Source organism: Chrysochloris asiatica, unplaced genomic scaffold (assembly GCF_000296735.1).
Source record: "Chrysochloris asiatica unplaced genomic scaffold, ChrAsi1.0 scaffold00038, whole genome shotgun sequence".
Lineage (NCBI taxonomy): Eukaryota > Metazoa > Chordata > Mammalia > Afrosoricida > Chrysochloridae > Chrysochloris > Chrysochloris asiatica.
The window spans coordinates 12,087,402-12,106,731 of NW_006408556.1; the positions used below are offsets into that span (position 1 = coordinate 12,087,402).

At 42.9% G+C, this 19,330-nt stretch overlaps 2 protein-coding genes across 2 annotated transcripts in view; one reads left to right on the forward strand and one right to left on the reverse strand.

The window, feature by feature from the left end:
- The window catches only part of TREML2 (triggering receptor expressed on myeloid cells-like 2), an 83,011-nt gene extending 77,544 nt beyond the window's left edge, over window positions 1-5,467 (reverse strand). Inside the window, 1 exon segment of the mRNA XM_006878362.1 lies at window positions 5,395-5,467. Coding sequence (XP_006878424.1) covers window positions 5,395-5,467 — 73 coding nt within the window.
- A 1,079-nt stretch (window positions 5,468-6,546) lies between these two features.
- On the forward strand, window positions 6,547-15,938 carry LOC102811733 (triggering receptor expressed on myeloid cells 1-like). The gene is made up of 4 exons (XM_006860588.1): window positions 6,547-6,649; window positions 9,903-10,253; window positions 11,387-11,582; window positions 15,833-15,938. Exons 1-4 carry the CDS (start codon window positions 6,547-6,549, stop codon window positions 15,936-15,938), a joined length of 756 nt encoding a protein of 251 aa, XP_006860650.1.
- Window positions 15,939-19,330: the final 3,392 nt, after the last annotated feature.

Below are 19,330 nucleotides of genomic sequence, written 5' to 3' on the forward strand. Positions count from 1 at the left end.
GTTTCTAATTACAGGTTTCATATTGTTTCAAATTTTGCATTTATTTTGTCTATTTGTTCTTGTAGTGTTTTCCTAAATTCTTCTAAATTTTTTTCTGTGTTCTCCTTGCTTTCCTTGATCTTTCTGTCAATCCTTTGAAGGTACCTAAATATCATTCTATTTTCAGTTAGTTCCATTATTTTTCTTCCTTAAACATGTATCCTGACTCTGTATCTTGATCATTTGTTTAAGCCATTCTCTCTGATTTCTTTGTGTAAGCTAGAATGGTCTGTTGCCTCTCCAGGGTATTGCTGGGTTGTTGTATTTGCTTTTAATTGATGATTGTTTGTTGTGTATTCTTAGGCTCTCACCTAAGATGTAATTCTAAAGGGAAAGGGCCTCATATTGAGGAAAGGATGATAGAATCTTTTTTTTTCCAACTTAGTAATACCAGTCTCTTATGGGTGACGTTTGCCATTCATGTACCTCAGTTTAGGGTAGTTTAGGCTGGTGTTGGCTGCTGCCTATCATTGATCAGGTGGTATAGGAGCTGGTATTGGCTCTTACACAGTGGGTGGGGCTGCAGAGGGTACAGTTGTGGCTGGGCTGTGTGGGCACGGTTGCTGTCTCCTGTCAGGTAGGTAAGAGAAAGTCCTTCCCCCTGACATACGCAAGAAAACTAAACAGAATAAACAAACAAGGAACCCACAATGAAAAGAGAAAAAATAAAGTAAAATAGGCAGTAATCAGAATATAATAACTATATATAAAGACAAATGACAGGCAGGGAAAAGGTGCTATTAAAGAGAAAAATAAGAAGGAAAATAAAAGGAAGCAATTTAAAAAAACCAAAAACACTGAAGAATAACTTAAAAAAGAAAATAGGCTTAGGAAAATGGAGCTACAGAGGAGAAAAATAAGAGAGGAAATGAAAGGAAGAAATAAAAATTTAAAAACACTTAGAAAAACCAAGAGCTAGAAGATGAAGAGAGAGTAGTAAAGAAAGATCAAAAGAGGAGGGAAAGAGAGGGGAAATGAGAAACAGAAGAAAAGAAAGAAAAACAAAAGCAGAGCCAGCAAAGATCAAATTCAGGGCAATAGAAAGAGGAAAAAGAGCAACCAAACAAAAACAATGAAACAACAAAAGGAAAAGAGCAAAACCAAAACAAACCCAAACCCTAAAAATATGCAATTGTTGGACCTGGAAAGGAGAAAGCTCTTTGGTGCTCCTGCAAGGTAAGGAGTTCCAGAGGTAAGTGTGGGAGGGATGTGACAGTAGAGTTCCTGGCTCTAGATGAGTCCTATTGGCCGCGGGGCACTCAATCTTGAAGTAATTCAGGAGGGTTTAAGATTACAGTCTTGAGGAACATCTAGGTCAACTGGCATAACATAGTCTACAAAGATTATGGTCTACATTCTACTTTAGTGACTAGTAACTAGGGTCTTAAAAGGTTGTGAATTGCCATCTAAGATGCAACTGTTTGTCTCTCCATGTCTTTGTTGTTGTTGTTATGTGCCGTGGAGTTGGTTCTGACTCATAGTGCCCCTGCACAGGGTTTCCGAGGCTGTAAGTCTTTATGGGAACAGAAAGCCTCATCTTTCTCCCATGGAACAACTGGTAGTTTCGAACTGCTGACCCTGAGGTTAGCAGCCCGATTTGTAACCACTAGGCTCCCAGAGCTCCTTGTCTGGAGCAAAGAAAATCAAAGACTCCAGGAAATAATGGTCCAAAATACTAACAGATAACTTAAACCTACCATTATTTGAGATAAAAAGGCAGTATGTACCCCAAAACAAATCTTAGAAGGCAGGAAAGAAGAATGACAAATGGAAACAGGGGACCCAGGGAGAAATTGGAAAAAGTGCTGCTACAATGAGAAAATTGCAACCAATGTCATGAAAAAAAAAAAAAAAAAGCATAAATGTTGTAATGGAAATTAATTTTAACTAAAAAAAAAATTAAATAATTCCAGTTACAAGATTTTGGCTATTATTGAAATTTTCTTGATTGAAAGATGAGGAGAATGAGGCTAAAGAGATGAGGTGAATGACCAAGAAAGTAGGCCACGGTGTTTAGAAGAGACATAGTGTCTCCTGTGTCCTCGACCCATACTTGCTTTGCAGCATTGCAGCACACTGAGAGATTAGTGTGGCTTTTCCCCTAGTGCCTCTTCTGGACAAGGAGATACTTTTTTTTTAATGCTTTATTGTGACTTATGTGATAGTTTACATGAGAGAACAATAGCTTTACATTCATCCTATCGAATATAATTTCATTGCCATGTTTACAATCCTCTCCATGCATCATCAACCAACCAAAGGGTATACCCTGAAAGCCTGCCCCCCAGTCATCAGCACACAGCCCCTCTCCCTCTCTGGGTCTAAAGTCTCCAGCCATTCCATCTCTCCATGTCATCATCTCTGCCTCCATCTCTGGCATCACTGCTTCACTGGGTAGGGTCCTGTTCTCCGCTCTTCTCCCTTGATGGTCCCAGGGACCTCCGCTCTAGACTGCAAAGTCAATCACACCCCTTAGTTTTCCACAAAACATCTGCCTTTACATTTCCATCCCTCACAATCAGTCCTGATAGCAATTGTTCACTATTGTATCACAAGAGACCTATATGCATCTTCCTTCATCAACCCCCACCCAGAAAAATTGGATTAGTATCTCAGTGGAGAGTCTACCTTCCTCTGCTCCCTCTGGATCTGGGTTCCCTCTTGAAAGCTTGTAAGCCAGTCACTTCTTGCCTTTGTAACCTCCCCCATTTTGAGTAGCCAATGTCCAAATTGCCCATCCCTGTCTACCCTGTGTATGGAGGGGGTAGGAATGATCTTCACTGTAAAGATTTGTTCCCTCTTTTGAGCTACTGCATCCATAGGTGTAGGTCAAGTTCATTAAATTGTATCAGATTACTCTTTTTTCCCTCTTCTTTCTCCTTCTATTTGAACTCTGATCATCCAGTCATTGAAGCCAGGTCAAATGGGTATTATCTGCAAATGTGGGTGTTCCTATGCACATGCCCTCTCTTCTTATCAGCTGGATGCTTCACTCTCCACTCTAGTCCTCTGTGGCTATGTCACTGACCCAAGGCCCAAGAGTACTGAGGTCTTGACACACTGCTGGCCAACCAGGTCTCCACCCAGGTTCACAGGACTCTATTGAACGTACTAGATACATTTTTAATCAGCTGTTTTAGATAGACTGAAATGTCCACAGCCAGTCAGGTTGGGGAAGGTACTGAGGGTTCTAAGTAGAGGAGAAAGGAGTGTAGAGTGAACACTCAAGTGTGAGGTAGCATCACTGTCAAGAGTAGCATTCAATCACCTCTGTACCCCCCAGGGTCTCTGTGCGTAGCCTTGTCATTTCCGTGGTGTGTGGAATCCTAAGTAAGAGTCTGGTCTTCATTGTCCTGCTTATTGTCACACAGGGGTCCACAGACCAATAAGAAGGACTTCTGACCTCCATGAACATATAGCTGGCAGTTGTGCCGGAAGAGATGTATGTGTAAATTGGTGCTGTGGATGAAAGGGGAGATGAGGACATAAATAAAACCTATAATTACAGGTTATTTCTAGGACTCAGGATCTTACCTCCATTTTCCTGCCTTGTCCCCTAATTTCACTGCAACTTTGGAGATGTGCTCTGCTTTCTCCAAAGAGACAGCTCTTCTGAACCATGCCCTGGTCTTTCATTCCAACAGTAGCTCTGTGTTTGCACTAATTCAAAACAGAGACCAATGCTGTTTTGTGGGGACCTTGAAGTACAGCGGGCACAGTTGATACACAGGGACCATGACATCTGGACCTGACATGGTCATGTTGGCACTGCAGAAGCATCCTGCACGCCTGGCACTTGAGCCTTCCTTTTTTCTAGAATCAGGCATTTGAGTCCCTCCCTTCTCTGTGGCCTTCTTGGAATGGACCTTCTAGAAATGGGTGTGGTAAGTCATGGAATAAGGTGAAGTGTGTTGACATTTATAAGACACTGTGGATAAAAGGAAAGGAGCTCTGGTAGCGTAGTGGTTACAAATCGGGTTGTGAACCACAAGGTCAGCAGTTCGAAACCATCAGCAGTTCTGCGGGAGAAAGATGAGGCTTTCTGCTACCGTAAAGATTTACAGCCTCGGAAACCCTGTACAGGGTCGCTATGAATCGGAACCAACTCCACAGCACATAACAACAACAACATGGATAGAAACAAATAAATAAACAAGCCGTGTAACAGAGCTAACCTGAATGTGCCAAAAAAATCAGTCACCAATAACCCTGTAGAGAACAGTTCTACTCTGACACACATAGAGTCACCATGATTCAGAATTGATTTAATGGCAACTGAGCTTTAAGGAGTCCCTGAGTGGTCCATGGGAAGGTTGGCAGTGGAATCTACCTAGAGGCACCTGGTTGCAAATCAGGCTGTGAGCCTCAAGTTCAACAGTTCGAAACTACCAGCTGTTCTGAAGGAGAAAGATGAGGCTTTCTAATCCCGTAAAGATGTACAGCCTCAGAAACTCTGTACAGGGTCACTGTGAGTTGGAACCGACTCCATGGCACATAAGCACCACCAATTCTGGAAAAAGCATCCATTAAAGACTCTATGGAGTGCATCTCTGCTCTGACACACACTGGATCATTTGGAATTGACTTTGTTGCTGTTGTTTGCAAAAATACTACAGGATGAGATTGGCGGATCTATAGCATAGGGTCAAGATATAATATCCAACATGACTCCATTTATTTTATCACCTGGTCCTTAAAATAATACCATGAAAACAGAGGAGAATGTGATTAGACCAAAACAGTTAACAAGTCACTAGGATCTAAAACTAGAGAATTCCTTTTCTGAAGACTAAGTATCCCAAATCCATATAGAATAGGAGAAGCAGTTCTGTCCATGTCTACATGCCTATCTTCTTTGGAGCACACAAAGGGCACAGATATAGGTGACAAGGTCTCACTATTTAGGGTCCTGAAGGCTGTCCCATGTGTACTCCTAATTTCCCACTCCAGCTTCCTGCTCCTCTCAAAATATTACTCAAAAACATCCTTTCCAGTTCCTTCAAGATAGGAGTCCAAGTCTATCTGGGTTTTATAAATGTCAATAGACTTCTATCAGGATTTTTCACTGCATAGTTCTCTTCTTATTCTAAAGGGAAAGGGCCTCATATTGAGGAAAGGATGATAGAAATTTTTTTTTTTCAACTTAGCAATACCAGTTGTCCTTGAGTATATTCTGACTCATGGTAACCCATTGTACAACATTATGACTGTGCTCCAACCCTTTGGTTAGCAACTGAGCTCCTTAACCCTGTGCAGCACTCATGGATTCCATTGGAGCGATAGCCAAGGCCAATGTCTTCTAAATTTCCATTAGCAAAGATACAATGTCTCTGTGTGAATCATCCCCAGATGCACCTTGCGTCACATTCTCAGGAGCTACAATCACGGACAGAATCACGTATTTGGCCAAGCTTACGTCAAACCACATGTCTGCATCATCATTACCCGAAGAAGGGGAGGAGAAATAGCTGTCTCCATCCTCAATAAAAAGGGAAGTGGGCTCTGAATCAAATGAAAACAGACACACTGGGTCAAGCACCCAACATGCAAACGGTGTTTGCTAACAGAGACCCAAATATGAAAAACATACCAAAAACAACCTCCCAAATTGGGTCAGATTAAATGAGATCACTCATGTCAGGAAGCTGGACCACAGTAGGTAGAGACTACCATTATTATTATAATTGTCTTGGTCTCCATGCCTACAACTGGACTGGGTGAATCAGGGAAGCACACACCCAGAATACAGGAGCAATACTTGAAAAATAACTCAGGACTCATTTCGCCTAACCAGAACTTTTGCAGGAAGGGGTTACTGTGGTCACTTGTCTCATAATCCCCTAGGTTGCCAGTAAAAATGTAGATTCCTGAGCCACTCCCAGATCTACCAAATCAGAATGTCTGGGGGAGTGGAATCTGGTCACATGTATACCTGGGTACTTCAAAAAGCTTGTAGAAAAGTGGAATTAAAAGCAAAAAATTTTTCCGGGAACTTTTTGAAGTACTCTCATATTTACCAATCTTCCAGAGAAAATAGGCTGCATGCCAGTGTTTGAGAACCACTAGTGCAGAAGAAAACTAAAGAAGGCAACTTTGTTGGAAGGCAAAACACACAAGCATCATCCTAGATGGAGGAAGAAATGGAGGGATGGACTGGTAAGTGACCAGGGATGGCACTGCCTGGGTGACCTGAACGGGAATTGGACCAAAGATGGGAGATCAGGTATGCGGGCATGAAAGGTCCATCCAAGGATGTTAGCCTAATGATAATGAGGAATGGGCAGCCAGTGAGTGTTTCCCAATAGGACTGTGATGTAAGGAAGACAGGAAGGATGGTTTCACAAGAGCAGTACTCTCTTCTTTGCCTTTTGCATTTCCCTAAGCTACTCCCTCTCACCACATTTCCCTCAGGGGTTCACAGCTGCAAAGTAACAGTGAAGACACTCTGGGAAGACAGTAGACATCTGTGAGGGACCACATCCTCTAAGAGCTCAGAGAGACCCTAGGATGGGCAGCAGCCAGAAGGTCCAGGAGCAGGATAGAATGGAGGGGACAAAACTCTGGAGGTGGCCACATCTGCTGCTGCTCTTGCTACTGCTCTATGTCTCAGGTAAGGAGACACAGGAAGACTGGTGGAGAAGTCACCAGGCAAAAGGAGGGACAGACAAGGGGAATTTGTTGCCATGAAGTCTGTTCCAATTCATGGTGATCCCATGTGTCTCACAGTAGAACTGCAATCCATAGGATTTTTTACAGTTTTGACTTTTCACAATCAGATCACCAGGACTTTCTTCTGAGGTATCTCTGTGTGGGTTTGAATTGTCAGCCTTTCAGTTAGTAGCACAAGGGCTTCACCATTTGTGTCACCCAGGAACTCCCACACAAGGGGAATCTTCTCTCATGACTTCAGGATGACCTGGGTGGGACTAGGGTATGTGTTAGAGAAAGGGATGGGAAGAGGTACTGAATGCAGACTGCGATACAGCAGAGAGTGGGTAATGAACTAGAAGCTAGGAGTCCCATGGTACATCTTGACGATGAGAAAATCATGTAGGGTTATCCAAGCAAACCCCCATCCCTGTGCTGATATCCTAGGAGATGTAAAGAAGAGTCAGATTGTTCCCCCTAAAGGAGCAGAACAGGCAACGGTAACAGACAAGATAAATAACATGAGAAATAGCAACACTGATAGAAGTCACCATGGTGGGGCACAGAGAGGAATGAGGAGTGGAGGTTTAGGGTTCAGGAATCAGACAGAACTGGATTCAAATCTGCTGCATGTACGTCCTTGAGAAGCTCCTCTCACCCCTCTGAGCTTCTCTGTTCTATCATTTCTGAAGCATATTGATATAAAATTGTTGGCTCAGTATCTAGAACATAGTAAGTGCTTAGTAAAAGTCAATGGTGGATGGTGATGGTGGTGACAGTTGTGATGACTGTGACAATGATGTACCTGGGTATTGAGTGGTCAGTGGCATTGTGCGGGGGAGAACAGGAAGAGGTTGGTACCCACTGGAACTCTTCTGATGACTCCTTTCTGGGACTGGGTGGGATGAGAATGAGTGGACAGAGTGGGGAGAACATTTGACTTGGGGACATCAGGAGTTTTGCTCCAGAAAGCAATTGGCTTCCATGGGAACCATGAGTTGAGTAGAAAAATAGACACTAAAATGTGTGGAGTTTTGGGCAACTTGGACATTGGCTACCCAAAATGGGAGAGTTACAAAGGCAAGAAGTGACTGGCTTACAAGCTTTTCAAGAGGGAGCCTAGATCCAGAGGGAGCAGAGGAAGGTAGCATCTCCACTGAGTAGTATCCAATTTTTCCGGGTGGGGCTAATGAAAGGAGATGGGGGTAGGTCTCTTGTGGTACAATAGTGAATAATTGTTATCAGGACTGACTGTGAGGGTTGGAAATGTAAAGGTAGACTTTTTTGGCAAAAGGAGGAGTGTGGTTGACTTTGCAGTCTGGGAGCCGAGGTCACTGGGACCATCAGGGGGAGAAGAGCGGAGTACAGAACCCTACCCAGAGAAGCAGTGATGCCAGAGATGGGGGTAGAGATGATGACATGGAGAGAAGGAGTGGCAGGGGTTTTTGGAACTGGAGAGACAGAGGGGCTGCGTGCTGACGACCGGGGGTCAGGCTTGCAGGGTTTACCCTTTGGTTGGTTGATGATGTATGGAGGGAATTGTAACCATGGTAATGAAACAATATACGATTGGATGAATATAAGGTTAATGTTCTCCCATGTAAACTATCACATAATTCACAATAAGACACTTTAAAAAAATTAGGGAGTTTTGAAAAAATTTTGTATTGCATAAACACTTTCCAACTTACAATAATATAGAAAGAAAGCTGTTGTTGGTAATTTCCATCAAGTCTATTTCAACTCATAGTGACCCTATATAGGGTTTCTGAGAAGCAGCTGGTGGGTTTGAACCACTCACTTTGCAGTTAGCAAAGTCCAGTACTTATCCTACAATGTCATGCCAGGACTCCTAGCTACTATAAATTCATCATCCAATTTTTTTTTTATGCAAGTCTATTTTTCTTTGTAAAAATAATATACAACTAAAGCTAATTTGATCCTTTAAAATCAAAGTCCATTTAGTGACAACATATGTTTTGTAATAAAATTGAAGTAAAATACAGGCATTTGATAGTTTAAACAAAGCATATCAGTCATGTAAAAATCATATTGTAGCATTAAAGTTTAATTAGAAAATTCATAGTTCACAAAAGTGTATATATTTTGTTGACATCTCCTAGAACATAAATTTACTTATGACACAGAACAAAATTCATAATCAGATATGACATTTAGTACTATGAAATGTTTGCTGAATCCACTGATCGTTTTGTTAATAAGGTGCACTTGAAATAACCCGTTCAGATCACCAATGAATTGGTGGTGTATCATATAACCAAGATCTTTTAGTTTTACAATATGTCTAAAAATTGTTGTTGTTGTTAAGTGCTGTCGAGTCAGTTCCGACCCATAGAGACAGTGATTTAGTTGGAAACACCATCATAATTGAGATTTAAACAAGATTAATATTTTACCTCATTTGTTTCATGTGTGTTTGTAATACCTTGTATGGTGTTGTTGTTAAGTGCTGTCAAGTTGGTTCCAACCCATAGTGACCCTGTATAGGGTTTCCAAGGAGTGACTGGTGAGCTTAAACTGCTGACTGTGCAGATCAAATAGACTTTGCGGTACAATGCATTAGCCCACAGCACCACACCAGGACTCCATACTTAATATTGCTGCTGTTAATTGCCGTTGAGTTGGTCCCAACCTACAGCGACCCTGTATAGGGTTTCCAAAGAGTGGCTGGTGAACTTGAAACGCCGACCTCGCAGTTCAAACCAACTTTGCAGTCCTGCATATTAACCCACCGCGCCATATCAGGACTCTGTACTTTGAATACACATATATAATTATTTTTGAATCATTATGTTTTGAATCATTTCAAAATAATCATGTATCATCTCAAAGTAATTATATGTGTATACAAAGTACACATATATAATTATTTTTGAATCATTATGTTTTGAATCATTTCAAAATAATCATGTATCATCTCAAAGTAATTATATGTGTATACAAAGTACACATATATAATTATTTTGAAATGACTTAAAATATGAGTCAAGTGAGTAGAGGCAGGCAGGCCAGGGGAGAGGGAACAGGAAGAAGGATGTAGACATTCCTTTCAAAATAATTTAAGAAATCCTAGCTTTCTCCTAGATGTTTGATGATGCTATTATTCCACTAGCCTATGGTCTTGTGGCTGCTGTGATGACTGAGGCTGGAGGTGCAGAGGTGATCACTGACTCCACCTTGATTCCTCATTCTAGGGTCCCACGCAATAAACATAAGGGAGGAGCAAGAGTGCCTGATAGAAGGAGAAAACCTGACTGTGACCTGTCCTTACAATATCATGAAATATGCCTCCAGCCCGAAGGCCTGGCAGCGGGTGAGAAGTCAGGGTCTCCCTGAGACGCTGCTGCAAGTGGAAACCAGAAACATAGAGGTAAAACGAGTCCAGGCAGGAAGGTACCTGCTGGAGGATATTCCCTATGAAGCCGTCATGAAGGTCACAGTGACAGGACTCCAGAGGCAGGACGAGGGGTTATACCAGTGTGTGATCAGCAGCCCTCCTCAGGACCTTATTCTGCATGTTCGAATTCGTCTGGTTCACTGCAGTGGTGAGCAGCAGGGGACCCTGTCCTGGGAAAGGGTTTACTGAGTCTGAGCTTTGACCATGGGGGACTTCCTTACTTCTGTCTGTCTGTCTGTCTGTGACCCCTGCTGACCTCAAGCTATTTATTTGATCCTAGTAAAAGAAACCCCTGCCTGTCTTCCAACGCACCTCTAGGTGTGTTCATAACCCTCCTAATTCTACCTATTGATGTGGTGCTGTTGGATAAGCACCAAACTGCTAACCACAAGGTTGGTAGTTTAAATCCACCAGTCAGTCGCTCCTTGGAAACACTGTGCACGGTTGCTGTGAGTTGGAACCGACTCAATGGCACTTAATAACAGTGACCATCCAGTCAGGCATCAGTCTTTCTGTCCACCTATTCATTTATCCATCCATCCAGCCCCCAACCAAACATTATTCACCCATCTACTAAACTCCCAGAAACGTACTCACCAACCCCACTCATTCATGCGTTCACATATCCATCCATTCATCATGTTCTTTGACTATCTACAAAATGCCAGACACTGTCACTCATGTGTGGATTATAGTATCACCAAAACCAAGGCTCTTCCCTTATAGAGTTTAGAATCTAGTGACTAGTCCTTCTGGACTGGGAGTAAGATGTCAGCAGGTCATATTACTCTTATTACTACATATTACAGCAAGAAATATCCTTGCTGGTGTTCCAGTTATTGTTGTTGATGTAGTTAAGTGCTGTGAAGTCAGTTCTGACTCATAGTGACCCTGGGTAGGGTTTCCTAGAAGCGACTGATGAGTTTGAACCACCATCCTTGTAGTTCAGTGCTTTATTCCCCAGTGTCACACCAGGACTTGCATTTCTAGTAGAACACTGCCAGCTGCTTCCTCTTCCAGTGATGGACAGAACCTTTTGTTGAAGGAGAAAGAGCCATTCTTCTAAAGGCTGAGGATGGATGCTGGTAGGCCCGAGGTGCCAACAAAGGCTTCCTGAAGAAGGAGAGACTCAAGCTGGGTCATTAAGGCCACAATCCTGGGTTGAACTCAATGTACCCCACCCCACTCACAACTCTCTACTTACCGCCACTGCCATCTACCAACATGCTGTTTGGCCCCAGAGTTAATTACTGTTTCTCCTGTAATTATGTCTTGTTGCAGGTCCTTCAGATTCTGGCAACTTGAAGAACAATCCAACACAGGCCTTGGTTGAGACAACCACACTCCCTTTGGTCATCTCCATGAATCCACAAAAACCATATCCTATGTCCAGGACTGTGCCCCCACTCAAACCCACTGCCATTATCTCCTCTCCTGGTCTCAGCATCAACTCCACAAATGTGAGGGGTGTCATCAGGTATGGTTTGCAGACCTCTGGGCCCATGGTTGGATAGAGCCCTTTGTTCTCCAGTCTGTGTACTAAGAGCAAGGGACAGTGAATGACAAAGGAAGATGGAGGGCAGGAGCAGACTTGAGCCCAGCTCAGCCAGAGGAAGAAGGAGGTGTAGTGTAAGGAGGAGGTTCTCAGGGAGGCAGCTGCTCTCCCAGCTCACAGCATAGTAATGGACAGAGGGAAATGGCATCCTTGGTGAACTGCAATGGGCATCAGCCACCTTTTCCACCCAATTCTCCCCGAGACCTAATGGTTTAGTGGAAAAAGCACCTTAATTGTGGGGCCCTGGATTCTACTGCCAGGCAGAGTGACTGTGGGCAAGTCTCCAACCCTCTCTGGCTGCAGTTTCCTCATCTGACCTGTAGAAATGCTAGAATACCAGAGCTGCAAGAGAGAATCTAGCCCAATGGCTCTAACTCAGCAATAACTACTAGAAGTACCTGGCGTGTTTGTTTCTTATTTCTTTTGTTAGATTTTTAATATTGATGCATGTGCTCTACCACAGAGCAATAAATCAGAATTTCTAGGAGTGGAACGTGTTCTTCAATGTGTAGGCAGAGTTAACATAGCATGCATATATCCCATTACAACTTATTATAAAGTGTTGATTAATCTTAAAATGTATTTAGCATTAAACATTGAATTAACAAATCAAGAAAATTTCCCCCCTCCCAGGCCCCATTCTTCCATATTTCCACCAATCTAATACATCAGTTTTTCGCCATATTCTCTTCTAGCCTTCATTCACGCTTATACATATTCAAACATAGTTATAATTCTAACTGTAAATAGTTTATTATTCTTTCCTGCTAAAACTATTCATCAATGTTACTACCTAGTCTTTATAACTGTAGTTTTGATAAATGCATATTTTTCCTATCAATTGAAAAAAACATAATTTACATAATCAATTGCCTGTGTTTAGATAGCGAGATTGTTTTCATTTCTTCCGTTTATAATACTGATAACTCTGATTGGTTTTGTTGTTAAGTGCCTTCGAGTTGGTTCCAACTCATAGCGACCCCATATAGGGTTTCCAAGGAGTGCTGGTGGATTTGAACCACCAACCTTGTGATTCACAGTCCAGTGCTGATCTTACAGTGCCACACTTTGATGAGAACATATTTTTGTAAATATTTCTGTTTTAAAATGATTTATTTACAGAAATGTAAGGGAATCTGAACATTTATATGGCTCTGTATTTATATTGCTAAATGACTCTATAAGAGCTAGGTCTTAATTGTTGTGTGATTCATGATGTCTAATGAAGCAATGCCACTGCAGGCTTTGATATTTTAGAAATATGTCTGTTAAAACAGGTATGCATTGGTATGTGCTTCAGTTTCTTTGTTACTAGGGACTGTGAGCCCCAGGGGTATGGAGACAGTGTCTTATTCCTCCCTTACCATGGTTTTATTCAGCCATCTAAGGGCCTGCCACATAGTAGGTGCTTTGGAAATACTTATGGCATGAGTAAAATGTATGGTCTAATGAGAGTGAACATCTTTGTTTACTACTTTTCTTTTCCGATGCGAAAATACAGAGTATGTGACCTTCGCCCCCATTCCTCCTGGAGCCTATAGGAATCTGTACCCATTACCTGGCATCAACTGTATTCTCAGTCAGGATTCAGTCAGGAAAACAGAAGCCACCGCAGTGTTTGAAAAAAGGGATGCTGTTTGGCCAGGTGCTGGACTTGCTTAGAAATCAGCCTGGGCATGAGGAAGAAGCAGGTCCTGAGAGAAAAGTCTTGTGAAAATGTTTCAGGCAGTGTTCTCATGCAAGAAAAGTAGGGAAGTGGGAGTAAAGAGGTAAGGAAACCAAACAAGGGGCCTTATCATGCCAAGTCCTGGGGGTAACTTAGGTTCAGTCGTGCAGGAGAGAACCCTGAGGTTGCCTGGATCAGGATGGGGGAGATGGAGTATTTATCCTCCCACCTTTTCAGCCTTGGAGTGGTGCTGTAGGATAAGCACTGGACCACTAACCACAAAGTTGGTGGTTTAAACCTGCCAGCCACTCCTCGGAAACCCTATAAATGTCGCTATGAGTCAGAATTGACTCAGCGGCTTTGAACAACAACTTCTCAGTCACTGGATAAGAAAGACTCTGGGGGAACTTGAAATTCCCAGGCACCTCAGGTGGCCGGGCAACTGGAGTGCAGCCTCTGTCACAGAGAAGCAGGTACTGGATTTTGGGAGTGGGCACAGCCCAGAATTCCAGGCACAACATTGGTAAGGGTCTGAGATGGCATATGGCCAGGCTCTGACACCAGGAAACTGGGTATGTCCTCTTCCAAAAGCTGATTGCTAGTCCCATCTTCCAAGCACCTCTAGGTGTGTTCAAACTACCAGTCTTTTGACTAGTAATAAAGAATTTAAAATTTTGTGTCAGCCAGTCTCTTGCCTAACCCAGTAGGGGGCCTATTTCTTTAAAGGTTGAATTCTGACACAACACTAGGTCTATTTCTGAGCAATCTGTCTACCCTTGATTCACATTTCTCCTTTTGTACCTAAGTCTTATCATTTAGATGACTTTAGTTTTAATGTGTTTCCAGACTTCTGCATCTAGACCTGCCTCATTTCCCCACTCATTAGTATTTCTTACTTGTGTCTATTGATTTTTTTTTTTTAATTTTTAATTTTTTATTGTGAATTGAGTGAAAATTTACAGGGCAGATCATCAGTTTTACATTGAACAAACCATATACTTTGTTTCATTACAATGATTATAATCTCCACCATGTACCATCAGTATTTCTCTCTATTCATTTTAGCTCTGTTTGTTTGTTTTTTAAACACTCAGGCCTATATAATAATCTACACCATCAAAGGGCACATTCTGCAAGGCTGCCTCCTGCCCATCAGCTCTTATCTCTCTTTCCATGAATCTGGAGTCCTCAGCTGCTCTCTCTTTCCATGTCCCCCTCTCTGCCTCCATCTCTGGTGTTGCTGCTTCTCTGGATAAGGTCCCGCATTCTGCTTGTGCTTGTCTCCCTTGATTAGTCCTAGAGTCCTCTGTTTCTGGACTGTAAGATTAACTATTCCCCTTTTTTTGTTACAAAATTTTACCTTTACAATTGTGACAGTTGCAATTAGTCATGATAACAATTACTAACTATTGAATCTTAAGAATCCTATCCCCATCTCTTTTCACCAGACCCATCTAGACATGATGAAAACTATTCAGTGGGGACTCTATCTTCCCCCACATACTCTTAAATTAAACTTCCTCTTAAAAACCTGTAAGCCAGTCACTTCATGCCTTTATCACTCCCTCATTTAAGTAGCCAGTGTCTAAGTTGCCCATCCCTATCTACCCTGTGTATAGAGAAGATAGCATTCATAGTTGATGTGAAGACTCCTTCCCTCTCTTGTTGGCATTTTGAGCTACTACCTCCATGAGTATAGGTCAAGTTCATCAAATTATAGCAATTTACACTCATTTCCTTTATTAAAAATTGTTTTCTTTTTTATCTTCCTCTGGTAGCGTAGTGGTTACGAATCGGGTTGTGAACTGCAAGGTCAGCAGTTCGAAACTACCAGCCATTCTGCGGGAGAAAGATGAGGCGTTCTGCTCCCGTAAAGATTTACAGCCTCAGAAACCCTGTGCAGGGTCGCTATGAGTCGGAACCGACCCCACGGCACATAACAACAACAACAATCAAGTTCTGATTATCAAGCCATTGAGGCTAGGTCAGATGGGTACTATCTGCAAGTCTGGGTGTTCTTGTGTGTCTCCCCTCCCTTCATATCAGCTGGATGCTTCATTGTCTATTGATTTTTGCAAAGTACCTTTAGAAACAGTTTTCAAGCATCTCAAAAAATTCCAGTCATGAGATTTTGGGCTAGGATTGGACTTTTCTCAATAGAAAGATGAGGTAAGTGTAAGGTCATGGTGCTAAGAAGAGAAACAAGGTTCTGTAGCTCCTCAACCCACACTCGCTTTACAGCATTACAGCAATGTTGAGAGATTAACCTGTCATTTCCTCTCAGTGTCTTCTGGACAAGGACCCTATATCCTCTACTAGATATACTTCTAATCAGCAGTGCTAGGCAATGAGACAGACAAAACGTACAGGACCAGTCAGAATGGAGAAAGTGCTGAAGGATATAAGTAGAGAAGAAAAGGGGCATGAAGAGAGTTTGTAGAGCGAACACTGAAGTGTGAGGCAGCATCCTGGCCAACATTAGCGTTAAATCACCTCTGTTCCATAGGGTCTCCATATTCAGCATTGTTGTTCCCGTGGTGTGTGGAATCCTGGGCAAGAGTCTGGTCTTCAGTATCCTGCTTGTTGTCACACGGAGGTCCACGAACCACTGAGAAGGACTTCAGACTTCCATGAACATACATCTAGAAACTGTGCCAGAAGAGGAGTATGTGTAGATTGGGGATGTGGGTGGAAGTGGGAACAAGGACACACATTTAACCTGTAATGACAGGTTATTTCTAAGACTTAGGATCCCACCTCCCTTTTCCTGCCTGGCTCCTAACTTCACTGTGACTTTGGATGTTTGCTCTGCCCCCTACAAGAGAAGGTGCAACCCAGCCATGCCCGGGTCCTTCATTCCACCAGTTGTTCAGTGTTTGCACTAAATAAAGACAGAGTCCAATGCCTTTCACTGTTACAGTCTTGTGGGAGATCCTGAGGTATTGTAGACACAGCTGATAGTCCTTCCACCGGTACTTTGGCCTGACATGGTCATACAGACACTACAGAAGCATCTTACTCTTCTGACCCCTGGGGCTTCCTTGCAACTAGAATCAGGCACTTGAGTTCCTCCCTTCATCTGTGACTCTCTTGGAATGCAACTCCTAGAAATGGGTGTACTAAACAATGGGATGAGGAGAATATAAGACACCATGGGGTGGGGGGAACCCATATGTTTTGAGAAGAGCAACAGAGTTTCTATGTAATTAACCATCAATAACTCCATAGACAACAGTTCTACTCAGACACACAAAGAGTCTCCATGGTTCAGAATTGACTTGACAACAAGTGGGTTTTAAGGAGTCCATGAGTGGTGCAAACAGTTAGGTGTTCAGCTACTAACTGGAAAGGTTGGCAGTCAAAGCTACCCAGAAGTGCTTTAGAATAAAAGCCTGGATATATAATTCTGAAAAAACATCCACCTACCTGCTCCTATCACAATCATTCCCTATAGCATCCTTTTCTGTTCCTTCAAGATAGGGGTCCAGGCCTGCCCATGTACCTCAATAAATGTCAATCAAGATTTTATATTGCACAGTCCTCTTCTGAGTCTAAAGGAAAGCGACTCCATGGTGAGGAAAGGATGATAAAACCTTACTTTCCAATTCAGCAATACCAGTTGCTCTAGAACATACTCCCACTCCTGGCAGCCCCATCTGTACCACAGTAGAATTTTGCTCCAACCTTTGATTAGCAACTGAGCACATTAATCACGGGTATCATTCATTCATGAACTCCATTTGAGCAATGGCCATGGTCAATGTACTCTAATTTTCCAAGAGTAAACACACAAACCTGTGTGTGAATCATCCCCAAATGGCCCCGCATCTTGTATCATACCTTTAGGAGCTAGAATCGTGAACAGAATCATGTATTTTTTCAATTTTAGGTCAAGCCACATGTCTGCACCATCACTACCATGGAAAAGGGGAGAGGATATATCTGTCTCCATTCTTAATAGAAAGGGAAGCAGGTTCTGAATCAAACTAAGACACACACACTAGGTCATGTGCCCAAAATGGAAATGATGCTTGGTACCAGAGAGCCAAATATGAACATCTAATAAACAACCTCCCAAACTGGATCAGATTAAATGAGATCACTCGTGCCAGGAGGCTGGCACACAGTAGAACTTCAATTTGTGGTAGTAACTTCCACTGTTATTGTAATTGTCCTGGTTTCCATGCCCAGACCTGGACTGGGTGGCTCAGGGAAGCACACATCCAGCATACAGGTAGGATACCTGAAGGATGTCTCTGGACCCACTGGCCTCACCAGAACTTTGAAGGAATGAATTATTGTGGTCACTTATCTCAAAAGCCCTAAGCTTCTTATAAAAATGTAGATTCCTGGGCCTCGTCCCAGTCCTACCAAATCAGAATGTCTTGTGGGGAAGCCTGGATATGTGTCTATTTACCAATCTTCCTGAGCAATTGGGCTGCCTGTCAGTGTTTGAGAACCACCAGTGCAAAGGAAAGCTAAACAAGTCTGCACAGCTGGAAAGCTTGAGCGGGGTGTTACAGAACTCACAGGCATTATTTTAGAGGAGGAAGAGATGGAGGGATGGAACAGTCAGTGACCAGGGATGGCACTGCCTGGGTGACCTGAACGGGAATTGAACCAAAGATGGGAGATCAGGTATGCAGGCATGAAAGGTCCATCCAAGGATGCTAGCCTAGCGATAATAGGGAATGGGCAGCCAGTGAGTGTTTCCCAATAGGACTGTGATGTAAGGAAGACAGGAAGGATGGTTTCACAAGAGCAGTACTCTCTTCTTTGCCTTTTGCATTTCCCTAAGCTACTCCCTCTCACCACATTTCCCTCAGGGGTTCACAGCTGCAAAGTAACAGTGAAGACACTCTGGGAAGACAGTAGACATCTGTGAGGGACCACATCCTCTAAGAGCTCAGAGAGACCCTAGGATGGGCAGCAGCCAGAAGGTCCAGGAGCAGGATAGAATGGAGGGGACAAAACTCTGGAGGTGGCCACATCTGCTGCTGCTCTTGCTACTGCTCTGTGTCTCAGGTAAGGAGACACAGGAAGACTGGTGGAGAAGTCACCAGGCAAAAGGAGGGACAGACAAGGGGAATTTGTTGCCATGAAGTCTGTTCCAATTCATGGTGATCCCATGTGTCTCACAGTAGAACTGCAATCCATAGGATTCTTATAGTTTTGACTTTTCACAATCAGATCACCAGGACTTTCTTCTGAGGTACCTCTGTGTGGGTTTGAATTGTCAGCCTTTCAGTTAGTAGCACAAGGGCTTCACCATTTGTGTCACCCAGGAACTCCCACACGAGGGGAATCTTCTCTCATGACTTCAGGATGACCTGGGTGGGACTAGGTATGTGTTAGAGAAAGGGATGGGAAGAGGTACTGAATGCAGACTGCGAAACAGCAGAGAGTGGGTAATGAAGTAGAAGCTAGGAGTCCCTTGGTGCATCTTGACGATGAGAAAATCATGTAGGGTTATCCAAGCAAACCCCCATCCCTGTGCTGATACCCTAGGAGATGTAAAGAAGAGTCAGATTGTTCCCCCTAAAGGAGCAGAACAGGCAACAGTAACAGACAAGGTAAATAACATGAGAAATAGCAACACTGATGGAAGTCACCATGGTGGGGCACAGAGAGAAATGAGGAGTGGAGGTTTAGGGTTCAGGAATCAGACAGAACTGGATTCAAATCTGCTGCATGTACGTCCTTGAAAAGCTCCTCTCACCCCTCTGAGCTTCTCTGTTCCGTCATTTCTGAAGAAGAACATACATTATGCTGTTGTAGGTTTGAGTGTTTTGTAAACCCATGAAGCCAAATTGGTTGATTATGTTGTTTAGTTCTTGTAGTTTTTCTTCTAGTTGTTTTCACCTTTAGCAAAAGTAGTTTGTTAAAATCTCCTACTAGTAGTGTGGAGTTGTCTATTTCTTTCTTCAATTCTATTTGTTTTTAAGTACAGTTGAGTTGATTCTGACTCATAGCGATCCTATATAGGGTTTTGAGGAACAGCTGG

Excerpts from the sequence above, each read along its gene's own strand:
- LOC102811733 (XM_006860588.1), top strand. The coding sequence starts at position 6,547 with ATGGGCAGCAGCCAGAAGGTCCAGGAGCAGGATAGAATGGAGGGGACA. Across the intron at positions 6,650-9,902 it reads GCTACTGCTCTATGTCTCAG|GGTCCCACGCAATAAACATA; the intron begins GTAAGGAGACAC and ends TCCTCATTCTAG. Across the intron at positions 10,254-11,386 it reads TCGTCTGGTTCACTGCAGTG|GTCCTTCAGATTCTGGCAAC; the intron begins GTGAGCAGCAGG and ends GTCTTGTTGCAG.